The 21061-nt window shown below is 38.6% G+C and overlaps 1 protein-coding gene across 5 annotated transcripts in view; it reads right to left on the reverse strand.

The window, feature by feature from the left end:
* Nucleotides 1-21061, reverse strand: part of HOOK3 (hook microtubule tethering protein 3) — a 121323-nt gene that overhangs the window by 38157 nt on the left and 62105 nt on the right. For all 5 annotated transcript variants that reach the window (XM_064585464.1, XM_064585462.1, XM_064585463.1 and 2 more), the window contains exons 14-15: nt 8081-8150; nt 5625-5765 (exon numbers count right to left, since the gene is read on the reverse strand). In XM_064585464.1, the coding sequence (XP_064441534.1) occupies nt 5625-5765; nt 8081-8150 (211 nt within the window). The remainder of the gene's footprint in view (nt 1-5624; nt 5766-8080; nt 8151-21061) is intronic.

Here is a 21061-nt window from a genome sequence, read left to right on the forward strand (position 1 = left end):
AGAGATGACATACACAATTAATGAAATTAAAAATACACTTGATGGAATAAATAGCAGGCCAGATGAAGCAGAGAATGAACTAATGACCTGAAAGAGCAATGGAAAGTAACCAAGCTAAGCAAAGGAGAGGAAAGAAAATTAAGCAAATTCAGAACAGGGTTAGGGAACCAGTGATTCCATCAAAGGTAATAACATCTGCATGACAGAGATCTCAGAAGAGAGAGATAAGGGGGCAGAAAATTTATTTGAAGAAATAATAGCTGAAAACTTCCCCAATTTGGGGAAGGAAACAGATTCCAGATCCAGGAGGCACAGAGACCACCCCCCGCCTCCTCCAAAAAGGTCCATACCAAGACACATAAGATGGCAGGAAGTACGGATTAAAAAATTTTTTTTCAAAGCAGCAAGAGAAAAGAAAACAGGGGTGCCTGGGTGGCTCAGTTGGTTAAGCGACTGCCTTCGGCTCAGGTCATGGTCCTGGAGTCCCGGGATCGAGTCCCACATCGGGCTCCCTGCTCGGCAGGGAGTCTGCTTCTCCCTCTGACCCTCCTCCCTCTCATGCTCTCTGTCTCTCATTCTCTCTGTCTCAAATAAATAAATAAAATCTTAAAAAAAAAAAAAAGAAAACAGTTACATATGAGGGAAACCCCATAAAGCTATTGACAGATTTCTCAGCAGAAACCTCGCAGGACAGAAGGGGTGGCACGCTATTCCAACTGCTGAAAGGGAAAAATCTGTAGCCAAGAATACTCTATCCTGCAAGGCTATCATTCAGAATAGAAGGAGAGATAAGTTTCTCAGACAAGCAAAACTAAAGAAATTCATGACCATTAAACCAGCCCTACAAGAAATATGAAAGGGGACTCTGAGTAGAAAGGAAAGGCCATAAAGGAGTATGAAAAGTAAAAAACATGAAAGTAGTAAAAATAAGTATTTTGGTAAAATTCAGTCAAGGGATTCATAAAAGGAAAGGATGTAAAATATGATACCACATGCCTAAAACATGGGGAGGAGGGAGAGGAGTAAAAAATGGGTTTAAACTTAATATAGACAGCTATATGCAGAAGATATTATATACAAACCTAATGGTAACCACAAATCAAAACCAGTAACAGATATGCAAAGAATAAAGATAAAGGGATCCAAATATATTATGAAAGAAAGCCAACAAACCAGGAAATGGAGCAAGGGAAGAAAGGATCACATAAAAACTATAGAAACAACCACAAAACAAGTAACAAAACAGCAAAAAATACGTAGCTATTAATAATTACATTGAATGTAAATGGACTAAATGCTCTAATTAAAATACACAGGGTGGGGCGCCTGGGTGGCTCAGTTGGTTAAGCGACTGCCTTCAGCTCAGGTCATGATCCCAGGGTCCTGGGATCGAGTCCCGCATCGGGCTCCCTGCTCTGCGGGGAGCCTGCTTCTCCCTCACCCACTCCCCCTGCTTGTGTTCCCTCTCTCGCTGTGTCTCTCTCTGTCAAATAAATAAATAAAATCTTAAAAAAAAAAAAATACACAGGGTGACAGTAGATAGAAAAACAAGATCCATCTATATGCTGCCTACAAGGAGTCTCATTTCAGATCTAAAGACACTTGCAGATTGAAAGTGAGGGGATGGAGAAACATCTATCACGCAAATAGTTGTCAAGAGAAAGCCAGGGTAGCAATACTGATAATGGACAAAGTAAACTTTAAAATGAAGACTGGGGTTGCCTGGGTGGCTCAGAGGTTAAGCGTCTGCCTTCCGCTCAGGTCATGATCCCAGGGTCCTGGGATCGAGCCCCGCATTGGGCTCCCTGCTCAGCAGGAAGCCTGCTTCTCCCTCTCCCCTCCCCCTGCTTGTGTTCCCTCTCTCGCTGTCTCTCTCTCTGTCAAATAAATAAGTAAAAATCTTTTAAAAAAAATTAAACAAAGACTGTAGGGATGCCTGGGTAGCTCAGTTGTTTGGGCATCTGCCTTCGGCTCAGGTCATGGTCTCAGGGTCCTGGGCTTGAGTCCCGCACTGGGCTCCCTGCTCAGCGGGGAGCCTGCTTCTCCTGCTCCTCCTGACCCTTGCCCTGATTCATGCTTTCTTGCTCTCTCAAATAAATAAAATCTTTATTTGAGAGAGAGAGAGAGAGACCAAGCAGGGAGAGGGAGAAGCAGGCACCCCGCTGAGTAGGGAGCCTGATCCCAGGACCCTGGGACCATGACCTGAGGGCAGATGCTTAATCGACCGAGCCACTCAGTAGCCCCTCAAATAAATAAAATCTTTAAAAAACAACAGCAGCAAGAAGACTGTAACAAGAGACAAAGAAGGATACCATATAAGGGGACAATCTAATAAGAGAATATAAAGATTTAAAAAATTTATGCACCCAAGATGAGAGCACCCAAATACATAAAACAGTTAATAACAAACATGAACTAATCTATAGTAATACAATAATAGTAGGGGAATTTAACACCCACTTATATCAATGGACAGATCATACACAAAAATAAACTCAAGATGGATGAAAGACCTAAATGTGAGACCTAAAACCATAAAAATCCTTAAAGAGAGTGCAGGCAGTGATCTCTCTGACCTCAGCCATCACAACATTTTCCTAGATATGTCTCCTGAAGCAGGGAAACAAAAGCAAAAGCAAACTATTGGACTACATCATAATAAAAAGTTTCTGCACAGCAAAGCAAACAATCAACAAAACTAAAAGGTAACCTATGGACTGGGAGAAGCTATTTTCAAAGGACATATCTGATAAAGAATATCTAAAAGATAGAAAAAACATACACAACAACCAAAAACCAAAAAATTCTGTTAAAAAAAAGGACAGAAAACGTAAACAGACATTTCTTTTTTTAAGATTTTATTTATTGATTTGAGAGAGAGAGTGAGCATGACTGGGGGGAGGGGCAAAAGGAGAGAGAGAGAGAGACAAACAGACTCCCCACTCAGCAGGAAGCCCGATTTGGGGCTTAATCCCAGGATCCTGAGATCATGACCCAAGCGGAAGTTTGACGCTTAACCGACTGAGCCACCAGGTGCCCCACGAACAGACATTTCTCCAAAGAAGACATCCAGATGGCCAAGAGACATCACATGACAATATCCTCAACATCACTCATCATTAGGGAAATGCAGATCAAAACTACAATGAGATATATCACCACACACCTGTCAGAATGGCTAAAATCAAAGACACAGGAAACAAGTGTTGACGAAGCTATGGAAAGAAAGGAACACTCCTGCACTGTTGGTGGGAATGCAAACTGGTGCAGCCACTGTGGGAACAGCATGGAGGCTCCTCAGAAAGTTAAAAATACAGCCACCCTATGATCCAGTAACTGCGCTACTGGGTATGTACCCCAAAATATAAAAACACTAATTCAACAGGATATATGCACCCCGATGTTTATTGCTGCATTATTTACAATAGTCAAACTATGGAAGCAGCAAAATGCCCACTGATAGGTGAATAGATAAAGAAGAGGTGGTATATATACCACCTATCTATGGAGTATTAGTCATAAGAATGAAGTCGTGCCATTTGCAATAACATCAAAGAGCTAAAAAAGTATAATGTTAAGTGATATAAGTCAGCCAGAGAAAGACAAATACTACATGATTTCATTCACATGTGGAATTTAAGAAACAAAACAAATAAGCAAAGGAAAGAAAAAATAAAGTCAAATCAAGAAAGACTCTTACCTATAAAGAACACACTGATGGTTATCAGAAGGGAAATGGGTGTGGGGATGGAGGAAAGAAGGGATTGGGATTAAAGAGTATACTGATCATGATGAAAAAATAAGATAAAATGATTTAAAAAAAGAACAAACACGATACTAAGTTGTAAACAGCTGTAAATGCCATCGGGATTTGGAAGGTAATCTGTCATCTACAACATGAGTGCTGTACAAATGACAAGTAGTTGTTTTGTTTCTGATGAGAGAAGACCAACAGCTATAAGGCCTATGAGGAACAATGCAAAGCATTATAAAGGAAGTTGTGTGGTTGATTCACTGGAAAAAAATTAGGGTACACAGAAGGCCTTCCTGTAAGATGGTTAAAATATAGCCTGGAGGCAAAGGATGATGGAGTTGAACAGAAGGTGCTCTCACCATGGGACTGTGTGATTACCAGCTGTTTTCTTTTTTTTTTTTAAAGATTTTATTTATTTATTCATGAGAGACAGAGAGAGAGAGAGAGAGGCAGAGGGAGAAGCAGGCTCCCAAGGAGCAGGGAGCCCGATGCGGGACTCGATCCCAGGACGCTGGGATCGTGACCTGAGCCGAAGGCAGACACTTAACTATCTGAGCCACCCAGGCGCCCTACCAGCTGCTTTCTGCAATTCCCTTTTCTCCCCTTTTCATTTCAAACTTTTTCTAAGTATTTTTAAGAAGTATTCATTCTTTATGCTCTAAGAATTGATATAAAACTGTTCTTCTGCTTATGCTTAATTTTGCTCTAATAATCACCCTGGTATTTATACTGTTCGCTGATTCTTCCTCAGCAGCTTTAAAAATTAAAGTGCCAAGAAAGGCAGAACATGTAAAATTGTCATAACAATGTTGACTCACAAGACTGACTCACACCTGGGAAGTGTCAAATCAATCGGGCATAATAAACAATCTGTAATATCAGGCAAACTATGAAACCATTAATAAAAATGTCAAATCCCTCAAAAATGACAGTACATCACAGTGTGAAGGAAATATGTTTGGTATCTAAGAAACATTTCCAAAAAGGGAAAGAACCAAAAGATTGTCACAACAAAATATAAAAGTAATCCTTTCCAGAGTAAGCTACTGCTTTAAAGTAGCTTTGAATGACTGCATAATTCAATACACTGAAAACTTACAAGCAGAAAAGTGGTTTTCTTCTTTAATTTGCAGATTCTAAATTCTCGTAATTGAATTGTTTATAAAATGAATGACATTTAGGGCTCACAAGAAATAACAGGGTTTTTTTTTTTCAAAGTTCTTGTCAATTCAGTTATGATAGATCCTATTTGTCTCACATCAACTGATCCTTCAACATATTAGCTTATAAAAACAGGATAAACTTTATTAATCTGGTAATGCATAGAACTGAAATTATTGTGAAAGGTCGAATTAATGATCAGACTCTTTTTTAATCCTCTAGTTTTAATTAGTAATTATAAAGGGAAAAGGGGAGGAGTCTGATATCATCCTCCTTAAAGAAATACAGAGGGAAATGCTGTTGTAAAGAGGCACAAAACTTTTCCACATGTGTGTCCGTAAGTAGGAAAATGGAGAAAATGGATTAAAGTCCTCTTAAAATGAAATGGGAGGGGCGCCTGGGTGGCTCAGTCATTAAGCATCTGCCTTTGGCTCAGGTCATGATCCCAGGGTCCTGGGATCAAGCCCCGCATTGGGCTCCCTGCTCAGCAGGAAGCCTGTTTCTCCCTCTCCCACTCCCCTGCTTGTGTTCCCTCTCTTGCTGTGTCTCTCTCTGTCAAATAAATAAATAAAATATTTAAGAAAAAAAAAATGAAATGGAATAACACATTATCAGTATTGAAAATAAAATTCAAATCTTTAAGGGTATCAAAATCAAGTAAAACAGAGGAAACCTGTGTCTAAATGCTGCCATCTATCTACATTCCTACCTATTTTCTGTCTCCAGTTCATTCTTGCGTAGATTTGCGTCATCCAGAAGACTCTGCAATAAGGCAATTTTTTCATTGTCTGAACCCTCTTGGTTAATTTTTAACATCTTATTCTCATGCTGAAGACGAATAAGTTTCTCCCTGAAAGAGCAAAAGAAAAACTGATTATGTGCCACATCAATACAATATCATTATCAAAATCCAGCTATGCATAATTACAGATTTCACACAGAAAACAGAAAGGAAAAACAAAATACCTGCAAAGAATTTAGCTCTTGTAACTGGCTAAGACATTACATTTCAGGTCTTTAGTACTTTCTTTTCAGAATGGATAATGTGAAGATAACAGCATCTTCAAATATTATGATTTGTAATGAATGATATTTCAAAATTTTATTTCCTAAAGGTTTAAATGGTTAAGCTATGAATGCATTTATATATTTGTTCTTTAGTTCTCATCAAAAAACATGACCTCTAATGCTATGTTCTTGAACCGCTAATCACTTGCTGTCAAGATATAATATTCAATGAAGAATGCCTTCAAGATATGCATTCTGCCCATTCCCATAAATATGCATAAACTGTATTTTTGCTAACAAGGTGTATTAGAGCTGCATCTGTTTACACTTATTCACAATTTTTTCATATCATTAAACAGTATACATTAATGATAATAGACTACTTTAAATGACATGTTAAACAGTGTAGATGAGTTGTTACTTAATCAATGCCCAATTATTCCAAATTTGATTGTTAACCACTTTTGAGCTTTAACAAGTTAATAACAATCAGCTTTACTGGTTATTTCCTTAGGATTAATTTCTGGAAAAGTAGTTTTGTGGATATTTGTAGATAATATTCACATACTGCCAAATTGCTCGAAGAAAATGTACCACCACAAGAAAAAAAAAACGTGTGGTGATGAATGTTAACTTACTGCAGTGATCATTTCATAATACAGACATATATGAAATCATCAAGTTGTACACCTTCAACTAATACAATGTTATATTTCATCTCTTTTACCATTTCATTTTCTTTTCTTTTTTTAAACATTTTATTTATTTGACAGGGAGACACAGCGAGAGAGGGAACACAAGCAGGGGGAGCGGGAGCGGGAGCTGCAGGCTTCCCGCAGAGCAGGGAGCCCAATGTGGGGCTCGATCCCAGGACCCTGGGACCACGACCTGAGCCGAAGGCAGACGCTTAATGACTGAGCCACCAAGGCACCACAACCATTTCATTTTCTTGATAGCTCTTCTGGAAACAGAGTATATTTAAATTTGTATTGAGTCATACTCAAAGAAGACATTTTATTTGTTGAATTTTTATCATTTTTCTCTTCCTCAGATTAAAAATCCAACTGCATTAGAAGCATTCATAAATAAAAAAAGACCATGTCACAAGTGGTCCAATAATAAAGTACCACATCAGATGGTTGAAAAGTAAAAGGTATACAAGATGCTTCCACTGTTGGTGCTGCATTATACTCCTTTTGTTTGTCCTCCTTAAATAAATGCCAACAACAATAAATTAATATTGTTGTCATTTATTCAACAAGTAACTGAATGCCTATGGTAACTTTCAGAGTTCATAAAACTCTTACACAACCATTATTTCATTTAATACCCCTCAAAGATGTTATGGAGAGTCAAGGACAGTGTCAATTTTAAAAGATGGCAAATAGGGGCGCTGGGTGGCTCAGTTGGTTAAGCAACTGCCTTTGGCTCAGGTCATGATCCTGGAGTCCTGGGATTGAGTCCTGCGTCGGGCTCCCTGATCAGCAGGGAGTCTGCTTCTCCCTCTGACCCTCCACCCTCTCATGTGCTCTCTCTCAAATAAATAAATAAAATCTTTAAAAAAAAGGGGGGGGGGCAAATAGTCCCAAAGAAGGTAAAAGCAATATTCAGGATTAATCATTCTCCTTCTGCTGGACACTTGGTGCCTCTCCCCTAATTTTTCATTCCTACATATCAAGCCAGGTATATAGTGAAATAAATGGAATTTTAGAAACACTATGACTAAGAAAGTAAGGTAATATTGAGGGAAGAGTAGTAGAGGTGGGGAGATATTTCTGTCTACTATATCTTTCCCAGACCATTTCATATAGTTAACAAATAAATCTTAGTGACTAATTTGCAGGCTGTTGGCTAGGCGTAACCTTTGTCTTTAAGCCAAGTGGTTTCACTGCTAAATGTCTGGTAAGGATACCCAATCACGAATATATTAATTTGTCATGAATGTGTGAAATATTATCCTACCGAAGTGGGAAAATCAAGGCTATTGGGCCAACTGAAGAAAGCTTCTAACATGCTGCAAACATGGACATTAAATACTGAGTTCATGTTGAAAGTGTCAGTAATAAGGAATAAGAAACTGATCCTCTTTATATTGCAGAGGACTAAGTTTCCTCCAGGAATACTGTGCAGTATGACTGAATTTCAAGATCTCCTTACCTGATTTCAGGTGTAACAATCTCTGCAGCCAGACTATCTGAAGATTCTTGACTTCCCAGAGGCATTAACCCTATAAATGTACAAATACGGATGCAAGGTTTAAGAGAGAGTACATTGATTTCTTTTAGTTTCTACATGAAACCCTACTTTAAGCATTAATTTTAACATTTAAAATCTTCATTTTAGTCAAGTAAAAGACCATGTCACAGTTGCCTTATATTAATACCATTTTAACAACTGTACAGTGTACAACTGAATGGCAGTAACTCCACTCACTATGGTGAACCATCAGCAACACCTACCTTGTGTCTGGATTCCTTCATTTAGCATAATGTTTTGAAAACTCAAACATATTGGAGAACTTATCAGAACTTCATTCCTTTTCATGGCCAAATAATACTCCATTGAATACGTATATGTATACAAATATATATATGTACATTTTTTTATTTTACTTTTATTTTTTTTTTGCTGCTTATGTGTTTTTATTTTGTTTCATATTGTGTTGTGTTGTATTTTTTCCTTTTTTTTAAATTCTTACGTTAATCCCCATACATTAAATCATTAGTTTTAGATGAAGTGTTCCATGATTCATTGTTTGTGCATAACACCCAGTGCTCCATGCAGAATGTGCCCTCCTCAATACCCACCACCAGGCTAACCCATCCTCCCACCCCCCGCCCCTCTAGAACCCTCAGTTTGTTTTTCAGAGTCCATCGTCTCTCATGATTCGTCTACCCCTCCGATTTTCCCCGCTTCATTCTTCCCCTCCCGCTACCTATTTCTTCTTTTTTCTTAACATATATTGCATTATTTGTCTCAGAGGTACAGATCTGAGATTCAACAGTCTTGCACAATTCACAGCGCTTACCAGAGCACATACCCTCCTCCCCAGTGTCTATCACCCAGTCACCCCATCCCTCCCACCCCACCCCCCACTCCAGCAACCCTGTTTGTTTCCTGCAATTAAGAATTCCTCATATCAGTGAGATCATATGATACATGTCTTTCTGTTAGACTTATTTTGCTCAACATAATACCCTCCAGTTCCATCCATGTCGTTGCAAATGGCAAGATCTCATTCCTTTTGATGGCTGCGTAATATTCCATTGTATATATATACCACCTCTTCTTTATCCATTCATCTGTCGATGGACATCTTGGCTCTTTCCACAGTTTGGCTATTGTGGACATTGCTGCTATAAACATCGGGGTGCACGTACCCCTTCGGATCCCTACTTTTGTATCTTTGGGGTAAATACCCAGTAGTGCAATTGCTGGATCATAGGGTAGCTCTATTTTCAACTTTTTGAGGAACCTCCATACTGTTTTCCAGAGTGGCTGCACCAGCTTGCATTCCCACCAACAGTGTAGGAGGGTTCCCCTTTCTCCGCATCCCCGCCAACATTTGTCGTTTCCTGACTTGTTAATTTTAGCCATTCTGACTGGTGTGAGGTGGTATCGCATTGAGGTTTTGATTCGGATTTCCCTGATGCCAAGCGATATTGAGCATTTTTTTTTTTTTTTTTTTTTTGATATTGAGCATTTTTTCGTGTGTCTGTTGGCCATTTGGATGTCTTCTTTGGAAAAATGTCTGTTCATGTCTTCTGCCCATTTCTTGATTGGATTCTTTGTTCTTTGGGTGTTGAGTTTGATGAGTTCTTTATAGATTTTGGATACTAGCCCTTTATCTGATATGTCATTTGCAAATATCTTCTCCCATTCTGTCAGCTGTCTTTTGGTTTTGTTGACTGTTTCCTTTGCTGTGCAAAAGCTTTTTATGTTGATGAAGTCCCAATAGTTCATTTTTGCCCTTGCTTCCCTTGCCTTTGGTGATGTTTCTAGGAAGAAGTTGCTTCGGCTGAAGTCAAAGAGGTTGCTGCCTGTGTTCTCCTTTAGGATTTTATGGACTCCTGTCTCACATTGAGGTCTTTCAAACATTTGGAGTCTATTTTTGTGTGTGGTGTAAGGAAATGGTCCAGTTTCATTCTTCTGCATGTGGCTATCCAATTTACCCAACACCATTTGTTGAAAAGACTGTCTTTTTTCCATTGGACATTCTTTCCTGCTTTGTCAAAGATGAGTTGACCATAGAGTTGAGGGTCCATTTCTGGACTCTCTACTCTGTTCCATTTATCTATGTGTCTGTTTTGGTGCCAGTACCATGCTGTCTTGATGATGACAGCTTTGTAATAGAGCTGGAAGTCCAGAATTGTGATGCCGCCAGCTTTGCTTTTCTTTTTCAACATTCCTCTGGCTATGCGGGTCTTTTCTGGTTCCATACAAATTTTAGGATAATTTGTTCCATTTCTTTGAAAAAAGTGGATGGTATTTTGATGGGGATTGCATTGAATGTGTAGATTGCTCTAGGTAGCATTGACATCTTCACAGTATTTGTTCTTCCCATCCATGAGCATGGAACGTTTTTCCATTTCTTTGTGTCTTCCTCAATTTCTTTCATGAGTATTTTATAATTTTCTGAGTACAGATCCTTTGCCTCTTTGATTAGATTTATTCCTAGGTATCTTATGGTTTTGGGTGCAATTGTAAATGGGATCGACTCCTTAATTTCTCTTTCTTCTGTCTTGTTGTTGGTGTATAGGAATGCCACTGACTTCTGTGCATTGATTTTATATCCTGCCACTTTACTGAATTCCTGTATGAGTTCAAGCAGTTTTGGGGTGGAGTCTTTGGGGTTTTCCACATAAAGTATCATATCATCTGCAAACAGAGTTTGACTTCTTCTTTGCCAATTTGGATGCCTTTGATTTCTTTTTGTTGTCTGATTGCTGTGGCTAGGACTTCCAATACTATGTTGAATAGCAGTGGTGATAGTGGACATCCCTGCTGCATTCCTGACCTTAGTGGGAAAGCTCTCAGTTTTTCCCCATTGAGAATGATATTCGCTGTAGGTTTTTCATAGATGGCTTTTATGATATTGAGGTATGTACCCTCTATGCCTATACTCTGAAGAGTTTTGATCAAGAAAGGATGCTGTACTTTGTCAAAAGCTTTTTCTGCATCTATTGAGAGGATCATATGATTCTTGTTCTTTCTTTTGTTAATGTATTGTATCACGTTGATTGATTTGCGGATGTTGAACCACCCTTGCAGCCCAGGGATAAATCTCACTTGGTCATGGTGAATAATCCTTTTAATGTACTGTTGGATCCTATTGGCTAGTATTTTGGTGAGAATATTTGCATCCATGTTCATCAGGGATATTGGTCTGTAATTCTCCTTTTTGATGGGGTCTTTGTCTGGTTTTGTGATCAAGGTAATACTGGCCTCATAAAATGAGTTTCGAAGTTTTCCTTCCATTTCTATTTTTTGGAACAGTTTCAGAAGAATAGGTATTAATTCTTCTTGAAATGTTTGGTAGAATTCCCCTGGGAAGCCATCTGGCCCTGGGCTCTTGTTTGTTGGGAGATTTTTGATGACCGCTTCAATTTCCTTAGTGGTTATAGGTCTGTTCAGGTTTTCTATTTCTTCCTGGTTCAGTTTAGGTAGTTGATACATCTCTAGGAATGCATCCATTTCTTCCAGGTTATCTAATTGGCTGGCATAGAGTTGCTCATAATATGTTCTTATAATTGTTTGTATTTCTTTGGTGTTGGTTGTGATCTCTCCTCTTTCATTCATGATTTTGTGGCTTTGGGTCATTTCTCTTTTTTGATAAGTCTGGCCAGGGGTTTATCAATCTTGTTAATTCTTTCAAAGAACCAGTTTCTAGTTTCGTTGACCTAGTCTACTGTTCTTTAGTTTTTATTTCATTGATTTCTGCTCTGATCTTTATAATTTCTCTTCTCCTGCTGGGTTTAGGCTTTATTTGCTGTTCTTTCTCCAGCTCCTTTAGGTGTAGGGTTAGGTTGTGTACTTGAGACCTTTCTTGTTTCTTGAGAAAGGCTTGTATTGCTATATACTTTCCTCTTAGGACTGCCTTTGCTGCATCCCAAAGATTTTGAATAGTTGTGTTTTCATTTTCATTGGTTTCCATGTATTTTTTTAATTCTTCTTTAATTTCCTGGTTGACCCATTCATTCTTCAGCAGGATGCTCTTTAGCCTCCATGTATTTGAGTTCTTTCCGACTTTCCTCTTGTGATTGAGTTCTAGTTCCAAAGCACTGTGGTCTGAAAATATGCAGGGAATGATCCCAATCTTTTGGTACCAGTTGAGACCTGATTTGTGACCTAGGATGTGATCTATTCTGGAGAATGTTCCATGGACACTAGAGAAGAATGTGTGTTCCGTTGCTTTGGGATGGAATGTTCTGAATATGTCTGTGAAGTCCATTTGGTCCAGTGTGTCATTTAAAGTCTTTATTTCCTTGTTCATCTTTTGCTTAGACGATCTGTCCATTTCAGTGAGGGGGGTGTTAAAGTCCCCCACTATCACTGTATTGTTGTCGATGTGTTTCTTTGCTTTTGTTATTAATTACCTTATATAATTGGCTGCTCCCATGTTAGGGGCATAGATATTTACAATTGTTAGATCTTCTTGTTGGATAGACCCTTTAAGTAGGATATAATGTCCTTCCTCATCTCTTATTACAGTCTTTGGTTTAAAATCTAATTTGTCTGATATAAGGATTGCCACACCAGCTTTCTTTTGGTGTCCTTTAGCATGGTAAATGGTTTTCCACCCCCTCACTTTCAATCTGGGGGTGTCTTTGGTTCTAAAATGAGTCTCTTGCAGACAGCATATCGATGGGTCTTGTATTTTAATCCAGTCTGATAGCCTGTGTCTTTTGATTGGGGCATTGAGCCCATTTACATTCAGGGTAACTATTGAAAGATAGGAATTTAGTGCCATTGTATTGCCTGTAAGGGGACTGTTACCGTATATTGTCTGTGTTCCTTTCTGGTCTATCTTGCTTTTAGGGTCTCTCTTTGCTTAGAGGACCCCTTTCAAGATTTCCTGTAGGGCTGGTTTTGTGTTTGCAAATTCCTTTAGTTTTTGTTTGTCCTGGAAGCTTTTTCTCTCTCCTTCTATTTTCAATGACAGCCTAGCTGGATAGAGTATTCTTGGCTGCATATTTTTCTCATTTAGTGCCCTGAATATATCCTGCCAGTCCTTTCTGGCCTGCCAGGTCTCTGTGGATAGGTCTGTTGCCAATCTAATGTTTCTACCATTGTAGGTTACATATCTCTTCTCCCGAGCTGCTTTCAGGATTTTCTCTTTGTCTATGAGACTTGTAAGTTCTACTATTAGATGTCGGGGTGTTGACCTATTTTTATTGATTTTGAGAGGGGTTCTCTGTGCTTCCTGGATTTTGATGCCTGTTTCCTTCCCCAAATTAGGGAAGTTCTCTGCTATAATTTGCTCCATTATATCTTCTGCCCCTCTCTCTCTTTCTTCTTCTTCTGGGATCCCAATTATTCTAATGTTGTTTCATCTTATGGTATCCCTTATCTCTCGAATTCTGCCCTCGTGATCCAGTAGTTGTTTATCTCTCTTTTTCTCAGCTTCTTTATTTTCCATCATTTGGTCTTCTATATTACTGATTCTCTCTTCTGCCTCATTTATCCTAGTTAGTGCCCACATTTTTGATTGCACCTCATTAATAGCCTTTTTGATTTCTACTTGGTTAGATTTTAGTTCTTTTACTTCTCCAGAAAGGGTTTCTCTAATAACTTCCACATTTTTTTCAAGCCCAGCTAGTATCTTTAAAGTGATGATTCTGAACTCTAGATCTGACATTGTACTAATGTCCGTATTGAGTAGGTCCCTAGCAGTCGGTACTACCTCTTGTTCTTTTTGTTGAGGTGATTTTTTCCGTCTTGTCATTTTGTGCAGAGGAGAATAGACTAATGAGAGAACAAAATGCTAGCAGAGTAACAATGTCCCCAGAAAATATACTCTAAACAAATCAGAAAAGACCTGAAGCAGTGGAAGAAGAAACGGAAAGAGAGAAAAAAGAAAAAGAAAAAAAAGAAAAAGATAAAAACAAACAAAACAAAACAACAACAACAAAAAAACCAGAATGTGATCAAATATGATCAGGCTGGTATATAGATCAGTGCCACACACTAGATTTGGGGTGTATTTAGGTCTTTTAGAAGAAAGTGCCTCCCAAAATTTTAAAGAAAGAAAAACTTATATATGTACAAAAATAAGGGTTGATATGATGAAGGGATGGAATATGAGTAAAGATGGAAATTATAAAAAATTTTATAAAAGGAACTGATAAGAAGTTGTTTGAAAAAAGAAAGAAGAGGATTAAAAAAAGAAAAAAGAAAAAAAAAGGGAGAGAATGTGATCAGGCAGGAGAATAGAAAACACCATATACTAGAGATTTAGGGTATATTTTAGTTTTTTTTTTTTTTTTAAAGATTTTATTTATTTATTCATGAGAGACAGAGAGAGAGAGAGAAAGGCAGAGGGAGAAGCAGGCTCCCAAGGAGCAGGGAGCCCGATGTGGGACCCGATCCCAGGACCCTGGGATCATGACCTGAGCCGAAGGCAGACGCTCAACCATCTGAGCCACCCAGGCGCCCTAGGGTATATTTTAATGTTAGAAGAAACTATCTCAAAATTTTAAAGAGAGAACTTATATATATATGCCAAAAATATGGGTAACTACTATGAAGGGATAGAATATGACTCTAAAAATGAAAAATAAAAATGTTTTTTTAAAAAAGGGATGGATAAGATGTTGGTTGAAAAAGGGAAGAAGAAAAATTCAAAAAAAAAAGACAGTTAAAAAAAAAATTAACTTTGAAAGACTAAAGAATCATGGGGAAAAGTCATGAATTCTATGTGCATTATTCCCCTAGCGCTGGAGTTCTGCCATTCTCATTGATCGATAAACTTGGTCTTGGCTGGCTGTTCTCGCTGATCTTCTGGGGAGGGGCCTGTTGCCTTGGTTTCGAAATGCCTTTGCCGGAGGCGGAATTGCCCCGCCCTTGCCCCCTCCCGGCTAAGTAATCTGCTCGGGTTTGCTTTCTGGAGCTTTTGTTCCCTGCGAGCTTTCCGTACAGCTTTGGAGGCGGAGAGTGAAAATGGCGGCCTCCCAATCTCCACCCCGGAGGAGCCTAGAACTCGGTGCCCCACTCCTCAGTGAGCCCCCAGAGAAAAGCCGTCAATCACTCCCATCTCCCCGGTCTCCGGCCGCATTCCGTGCTCACCCGGCCTGTGACCGCATGTTTCTCTCTCTGGCACCCAACCCCGGGTGGAGTCTCCAAACTCAGCAGATCCCTGCAGTGCACTCCTGCGCGGCTCCTCCCGGGGGAGGAAGGTGAGTCTCCCAGGATCTGCCGCTTGTTGGGTCCCTGCTGGAGGAGCAGTGGCCCGACTGTGCTGCGGATCCCGGTTTATGGCAAGCCTGACCTGAGAGCCCGCACCTCGGCTCCGTCTCTGCAGCTGGCTTCCCTGCTCCGAAACCTGGGAGCTCTGCCGCACTCAGGCACCCCCAGTCTTTCTGTGACCCCGAGGGTCTTGAGACCCCACTGTCCCAGAGGGTTCCACCCCCCGCTTAGCCACCAGAGTGACGTCCCTTGGTGGAGCAGACTTTTAAAAGTTCCGATTTTGTGCTCCGCGGCTCTATCACTTGCCAGAAGCGGCCGGCGGAGGCCCCTCCCCCGCCGTCTATCCTCCTGAATATCGCCTCGGATTCACTTCTCCGCACATCCTACCTTCCAGAAAGTGGTCGCTTTTCTGATGAGAGAGTTGTTGCTCTTCTTTTCTTCGATCTCCTGTTGAGTTTGTAGGTGTTCAGAATGGTTTGATCCCTATCCAGCTGAATTCCTGAGAGAAGACGAAATCCAGGTCTCCTACTCCTCCGCCATCTTGCTCCGCCCCTTACATGTACATTTTCTTGACCCATTCATCTGCTAAGGAACATTTAGGCTGTTTCCATCTTTTGGCTACTGTGAATAATGCTGGTACGAACGTTGGTAAACCAGTTTCTCCTTGAGTCCTTGCTTTGAATGCTTTTGCATATTTACTTTGGAATGAAATTGCTGGATCATGTGGTGATTTTTACTTTTTGAAGAACCCCCGAACTCTTCCACCAGTGGCTCTCCATTTTACATTCCTACCAGCAATGCATGAGGGTTCCAATTTCTCCACATGCCTCCCAAGAATTACTTTCCTTTCTCTTTTTCTGGTAATAATCCATTCCAAATGGATGTCAACCATCTCATTGTGGTTTTGATCTGCATTTCTCTAATGACTTTGATACTGAACATCTTTTCATGTGCTTTTTTGCCATTTGTGTATCTTCTTCGGAGAAATATCTATTCAAGTCCTTTACCCACTTGTGAGCTTAGTTGTTTTTTGCTGTTGTTGAGTTGTATAAGTTCTTTATGTATTCTGGATATCTATCACTTACCAAATATATGATTTACAAATATTTTCTCCCCATTTTATGGGTTGCCTTTTCACTATCAATACTGTTCTTTGATGCACAAAAGGTGATGAAGTACAATTTTTTCATTTATTGCCCGTGCTTTTGGTATCAATTCCAAGAAATCAGATCCAAAGTATGATAATTTCCCCATTTTCACCTAAAAGTTTTATAGGTTTAACTCTTATATTTAGGTCTTTTATCCATTTTGATTTCATTTTTTTAATATGGTATGGGGTACAACTTCATGCTTTTGGATGTGGATATCCAGTTTTTCCCACGGAGTATGTTGAAAAGACTTTCAGTTCCCCCACTGAATGGTCTTGACACCATTGTTGAAAATCAACTGACCATATATATAGGAGGGTTTATTTCGGGGCTCTTTATTCTATTTCATTAGTCTGTATGTCTGTCCTTATGCCTATACCCACTGCTTTGATTACTACCTTTTTATTAAGTTTTGAAATCATTAGGGTGAGTTCTCCAACTTTTTTCTTTTTCAAGACTGTTCTGGCTATTCAGCGTTCATTGACATTCCCTATGAATTTTAGGATGGGTTTTTCTGTTTCTGCAAAAAATGCCAATAATATTTTAATAAGGGTTGTACTGAATCTGTAGATTGCTTTTGATAGTATTGTTATCTCAATACTTTGGTAGTTTTTAAGGTGCAAGTCTTTGCCTCCTTGGTTAAATTTATTCCTAAATATTTTATTCTTTTTGATCCTATTGTAAATAAAATTTTCTTAATTTCCTTTTTGTACTGTTCATTAGCATACACATATATAATTTATTTTTGCAGCTAATATAACTGAATTGCATCTTGCAACTTTGCTGAATTCATTTTATTAGTTCTAAGAGGTGTTTTTTTGATTTTGGTGATGTCATCTGCAGCGATAGTTTTAGTTCTTCTTTTCCAATTTAGATTTTTAAAAAATTTTGGTCTAATTGCTCTGGCTAGAACATCTATGCTATGTTGAATAGAAGTATAGAAGTGGTGGCAGTTGGTATTGTCTTGCTTCTGATCTTAGAGGAAAAGCTTTCAATCTTTCATCACTGAGTATGATGTGCACTGTGGGTTTGTCATATATGGCCTTTATCATGTTATGGAAATATCTTTTCTAGTTCTCTTCCTAACTTATTGAGGTGTTTTGTATGTGTGTTTTATGATGAAAGGGTGTTAGATTTTATCAAATGCCTTTTCTGCATCAACTGAAATGATCAGATGGTTTTTTTTCCTTCATTCTATTAATGTGGTACATTCTATTGATCTCCATGTCTATCTTTATGTCAATTTCATGCTTTTTAATTATAGTAGCTTTATAGTAAGCTTTGAAATCAGAATGTAGTCCGTTCCACGATTTTTTTTTTTTAAAGATTTTATTTATTTATTTGAGACAGAGAGAATGAGAGACAGAGAGCATGAGAGGGAGGAGGGTCAGAGGGAGAAGCAGACTCCCTGCCGAGCAGGGAGCCCGATGCGGGACTCGATCCCGGGACTCCAGGATCATGACCTGAGCCGAAGGCAGTCGCTTAACCAACTGAGCCACCCAGGCGCCCCATTCCACGATTTTTTGTTGTTGTTATACTAGCTCCTCTGTATTTTCATATAAATTGTTGGATCAGCGTGTCAATTTCTACCAAAGAAGTCTGCTTAGAATCTGATTGGAATTGCATCAAATCTTTAAATCAATAAAGAGAACTGCAATCTTAACTAGAGTGAATTTTCTGATACCTGAACATGGACCGTCTCTCCATATATCTAGATTTTTTTTTTTTAATTTTATTTGTCAGAGAGAGGGAGAGAGAGCACAAGCAGAGGGAGCGGCATGCAGAGGGAGAAGCAGGCTCCCAGCTGAGCAGGGAGCCTGATGTGGGACTCGATCCTGGGACCTTGGGGATCATGACCTGAGCCAAAGGTAGGCACTTAACCGACTGAGCCACCCATGAGTCCCCATATATCTAGATCTTTATCTTGGCAGTGATTTATAGTTTTTAGTGTTCAAGCTTACACTTCATTGTTAAACGTACTCCTGAGCATTTTATTCTGTATGATACTATTGTAATTTCATTTTCAGATTATTTACTAGTAGTCACAGAAATATAGTTGGTATTTATATACTGATCTTGTATCTTGAGACTTTGCTGAACTTACTTACTAGTTCTATGATTTTTTTACATCCTCCTTTCCAATCTGAATGCCTTTTATTTCTTTTTCTTGCCTGACTGCACTGCCTAGAACCTCTGATACTATGACGAATAGAAGTGTCAAGAGTGAACACCCTTATAGGCACCCCTATGTTTATGGCAGCATTATTTACAATAGCCAAATTATGGAAGCAACCCAAGTGTCCAATGATAGGTAAATGGATAAAGAAGAGGTGGTATATATGGAATAGTATTTGGCCATAAAAAAGAACAAGATCTTGCCATTTGCAACAACACGGATGCAGCTACAGAGTATAATGCTATGATTCTCTCTCTCCCTCTCCCTTGGTCCCTCCCTGCTCCCACTCTAAGAAAAAAAATAAAAGGAAGAAACAAACCTAAAAACAGACTCTCACTTAACTATAGAGAACAGACAATTATCAGAGGGAAGGTGGGTGGGGGGGGATGGATGAAATAGGTGATGGGGATTAAGAAATACACTTATCTTGATGAGCACTAAGTGATGTATAGAATTACTGAATCACTATATTGTACACTTGAAACTAATATAACACTGTATGTTAACTATACTGGAGTTTAGTAAATAATAACAAAATAGAAAAAAAAAAAAGTGATCATCCTTGCCTTGTTTCTGATCTTAGGGGAAAAGCATTTAATATTCATCATTAAGTACAAGGTTAGCTATAGGTTTTTCATAGCTGTCCTTTATTAGCTTGCGGAAGTTTCCTTCTATTCTTAGCTTGCTAACAGTGTTTATCACAATGTCACCAACTTTTTAAACATAATGATATACACAACACTCCATGTCAGGCATACAAAATATACTTCATTCTTTTTAATGGCTCTATAGGATACAGTTGAATGAGACTGCTAACTTCTAGACTGTTTCTAAATTTCACTATTATAAATGATGTTTAATTCATTAGGATAAATTTTTAGAGCAAAATGGCTAGGTCAACAACATATATGTAAATAAGGTTAAAACATATGGGTTTATAGGTAGCAAAGAAACAAATGTGTAAGTTTACATAGGATGGTCTCTCTTGAGGATATAGGAGCTCAGAGTTAAAGAATTAAGGCTTAGGCTGATTCCTAAATTTTGGGAAAACTCATACAGTTGATTAGAGATACATGAAAGGATTACCAAGCAGCAATAAGGGTCTAATTACATTCAGAAATAGCTGTGTGTGCGTATGTGTGTGTGAAAACATACATAATTTTCTCAAAAGCAAAAATCTATTACTGACTACTATAAACTAAAGAGCCTCTGCACAGCAAAGAAAACTATGAACAAGATGAAAAGGCAATGTACTAAATGGAAGAAAATATTTGCAAACCATGTGTCTAATAAGGGGTTAATATCAAAAACAACTCATACAACTCAACTGCAAAAACAACAATTAAGAAATGGGCAGAGGACCTCAATAGGCATTTTTTACAAAGAAGACAAACAGATGGCCAACAGACACATGAAAAGATGCTCAAGGTCACTATCAGGAAGATGCATATCAAAACCACAATGAGAGGTCACCTCACACCTGTTAGAACAGCTATTATCCAAAGGACAAGAGATAACAAGTTGTGAGGATGTGGAGAAAAGGGAACCCTTGTGCACTGTTGGAGAGAATGTAATTTGGTGTAGCTACTGTGGGAAAACAGTATGTAGGATCCTTAAAGAATTAAAAATAGAAATACCATATGATCCAGCAATTCCTCTTCTGGGAATTTATCCATAGGAAATGAAAATACTAACTTGAGGAGGTATCTGTGCCCCTCACTATTTACAACAGTTAAGAGATGGAAACAACCTACATTTCCATCAATTGATAAATGGATAAACAAATTGTGTGTGGGGGGGTGTGTATATATAAATATTATTCGGTCATAAAAAGAATGAAATCTTGCCATTTGTGATATTATGAACCTTGAGAGAGCATTATGCTAAGTGAAATAACTCAGATATAGAAAGACAAATACTGTGCGATCTCAATTCTAAGTGGAATCTAAAGAAAACAAAACAAAAAACACCACCAAAAAACCAAGCTCATAGACAGAGAACTGACTGGTTGGTGGTTGCCGGAGGTGGGATGTGGAGGGTTGGCAAAATAGGTGAAGGGGTTCAAAAGATATAAACTTCCAGATACAATATAAATAAGTCACAAGGCTATAATGTACAGCATGGTGACTATAGTTAATAGTACTGTACTGCATATCTGAAAGTTGCTGAGAGTAGACCTTAAAAGTTCTCATCACAAGAGAAACAAATTTTGTAATTGTGTATGTTGATGGATGTTAATTAGACTTAGTGTGGTGATCATTTCACAATATATACAAATATCAAATCATTAGGTTGTACACCTGAAACTAACATAATGTTATATGTCAATTATACCTTAATAATAAAAAGAAAAAAGAGAAAATAATTGTCTTTAGCTGGTCCTGGTTAATTTGGAATAGAGAAAAAAAC

Source organism: Mirounga angustirostris, unplaced genomic scaffold, assembly GCF_029215605.1.
Source record: "Mirounga angustirostris isolate CCGP_5_RB_7025 unplaced genomic scaffold, mMirAng1.0.hap1 SCAF_2, whole genome shotgun sequence".
NCBI classification, from domain to species: Eukaryota; Metazoa; Chordata; class Mammalia; order Carnivora; family Phocidae; genus Mirounga; species Mirounga angustirostris.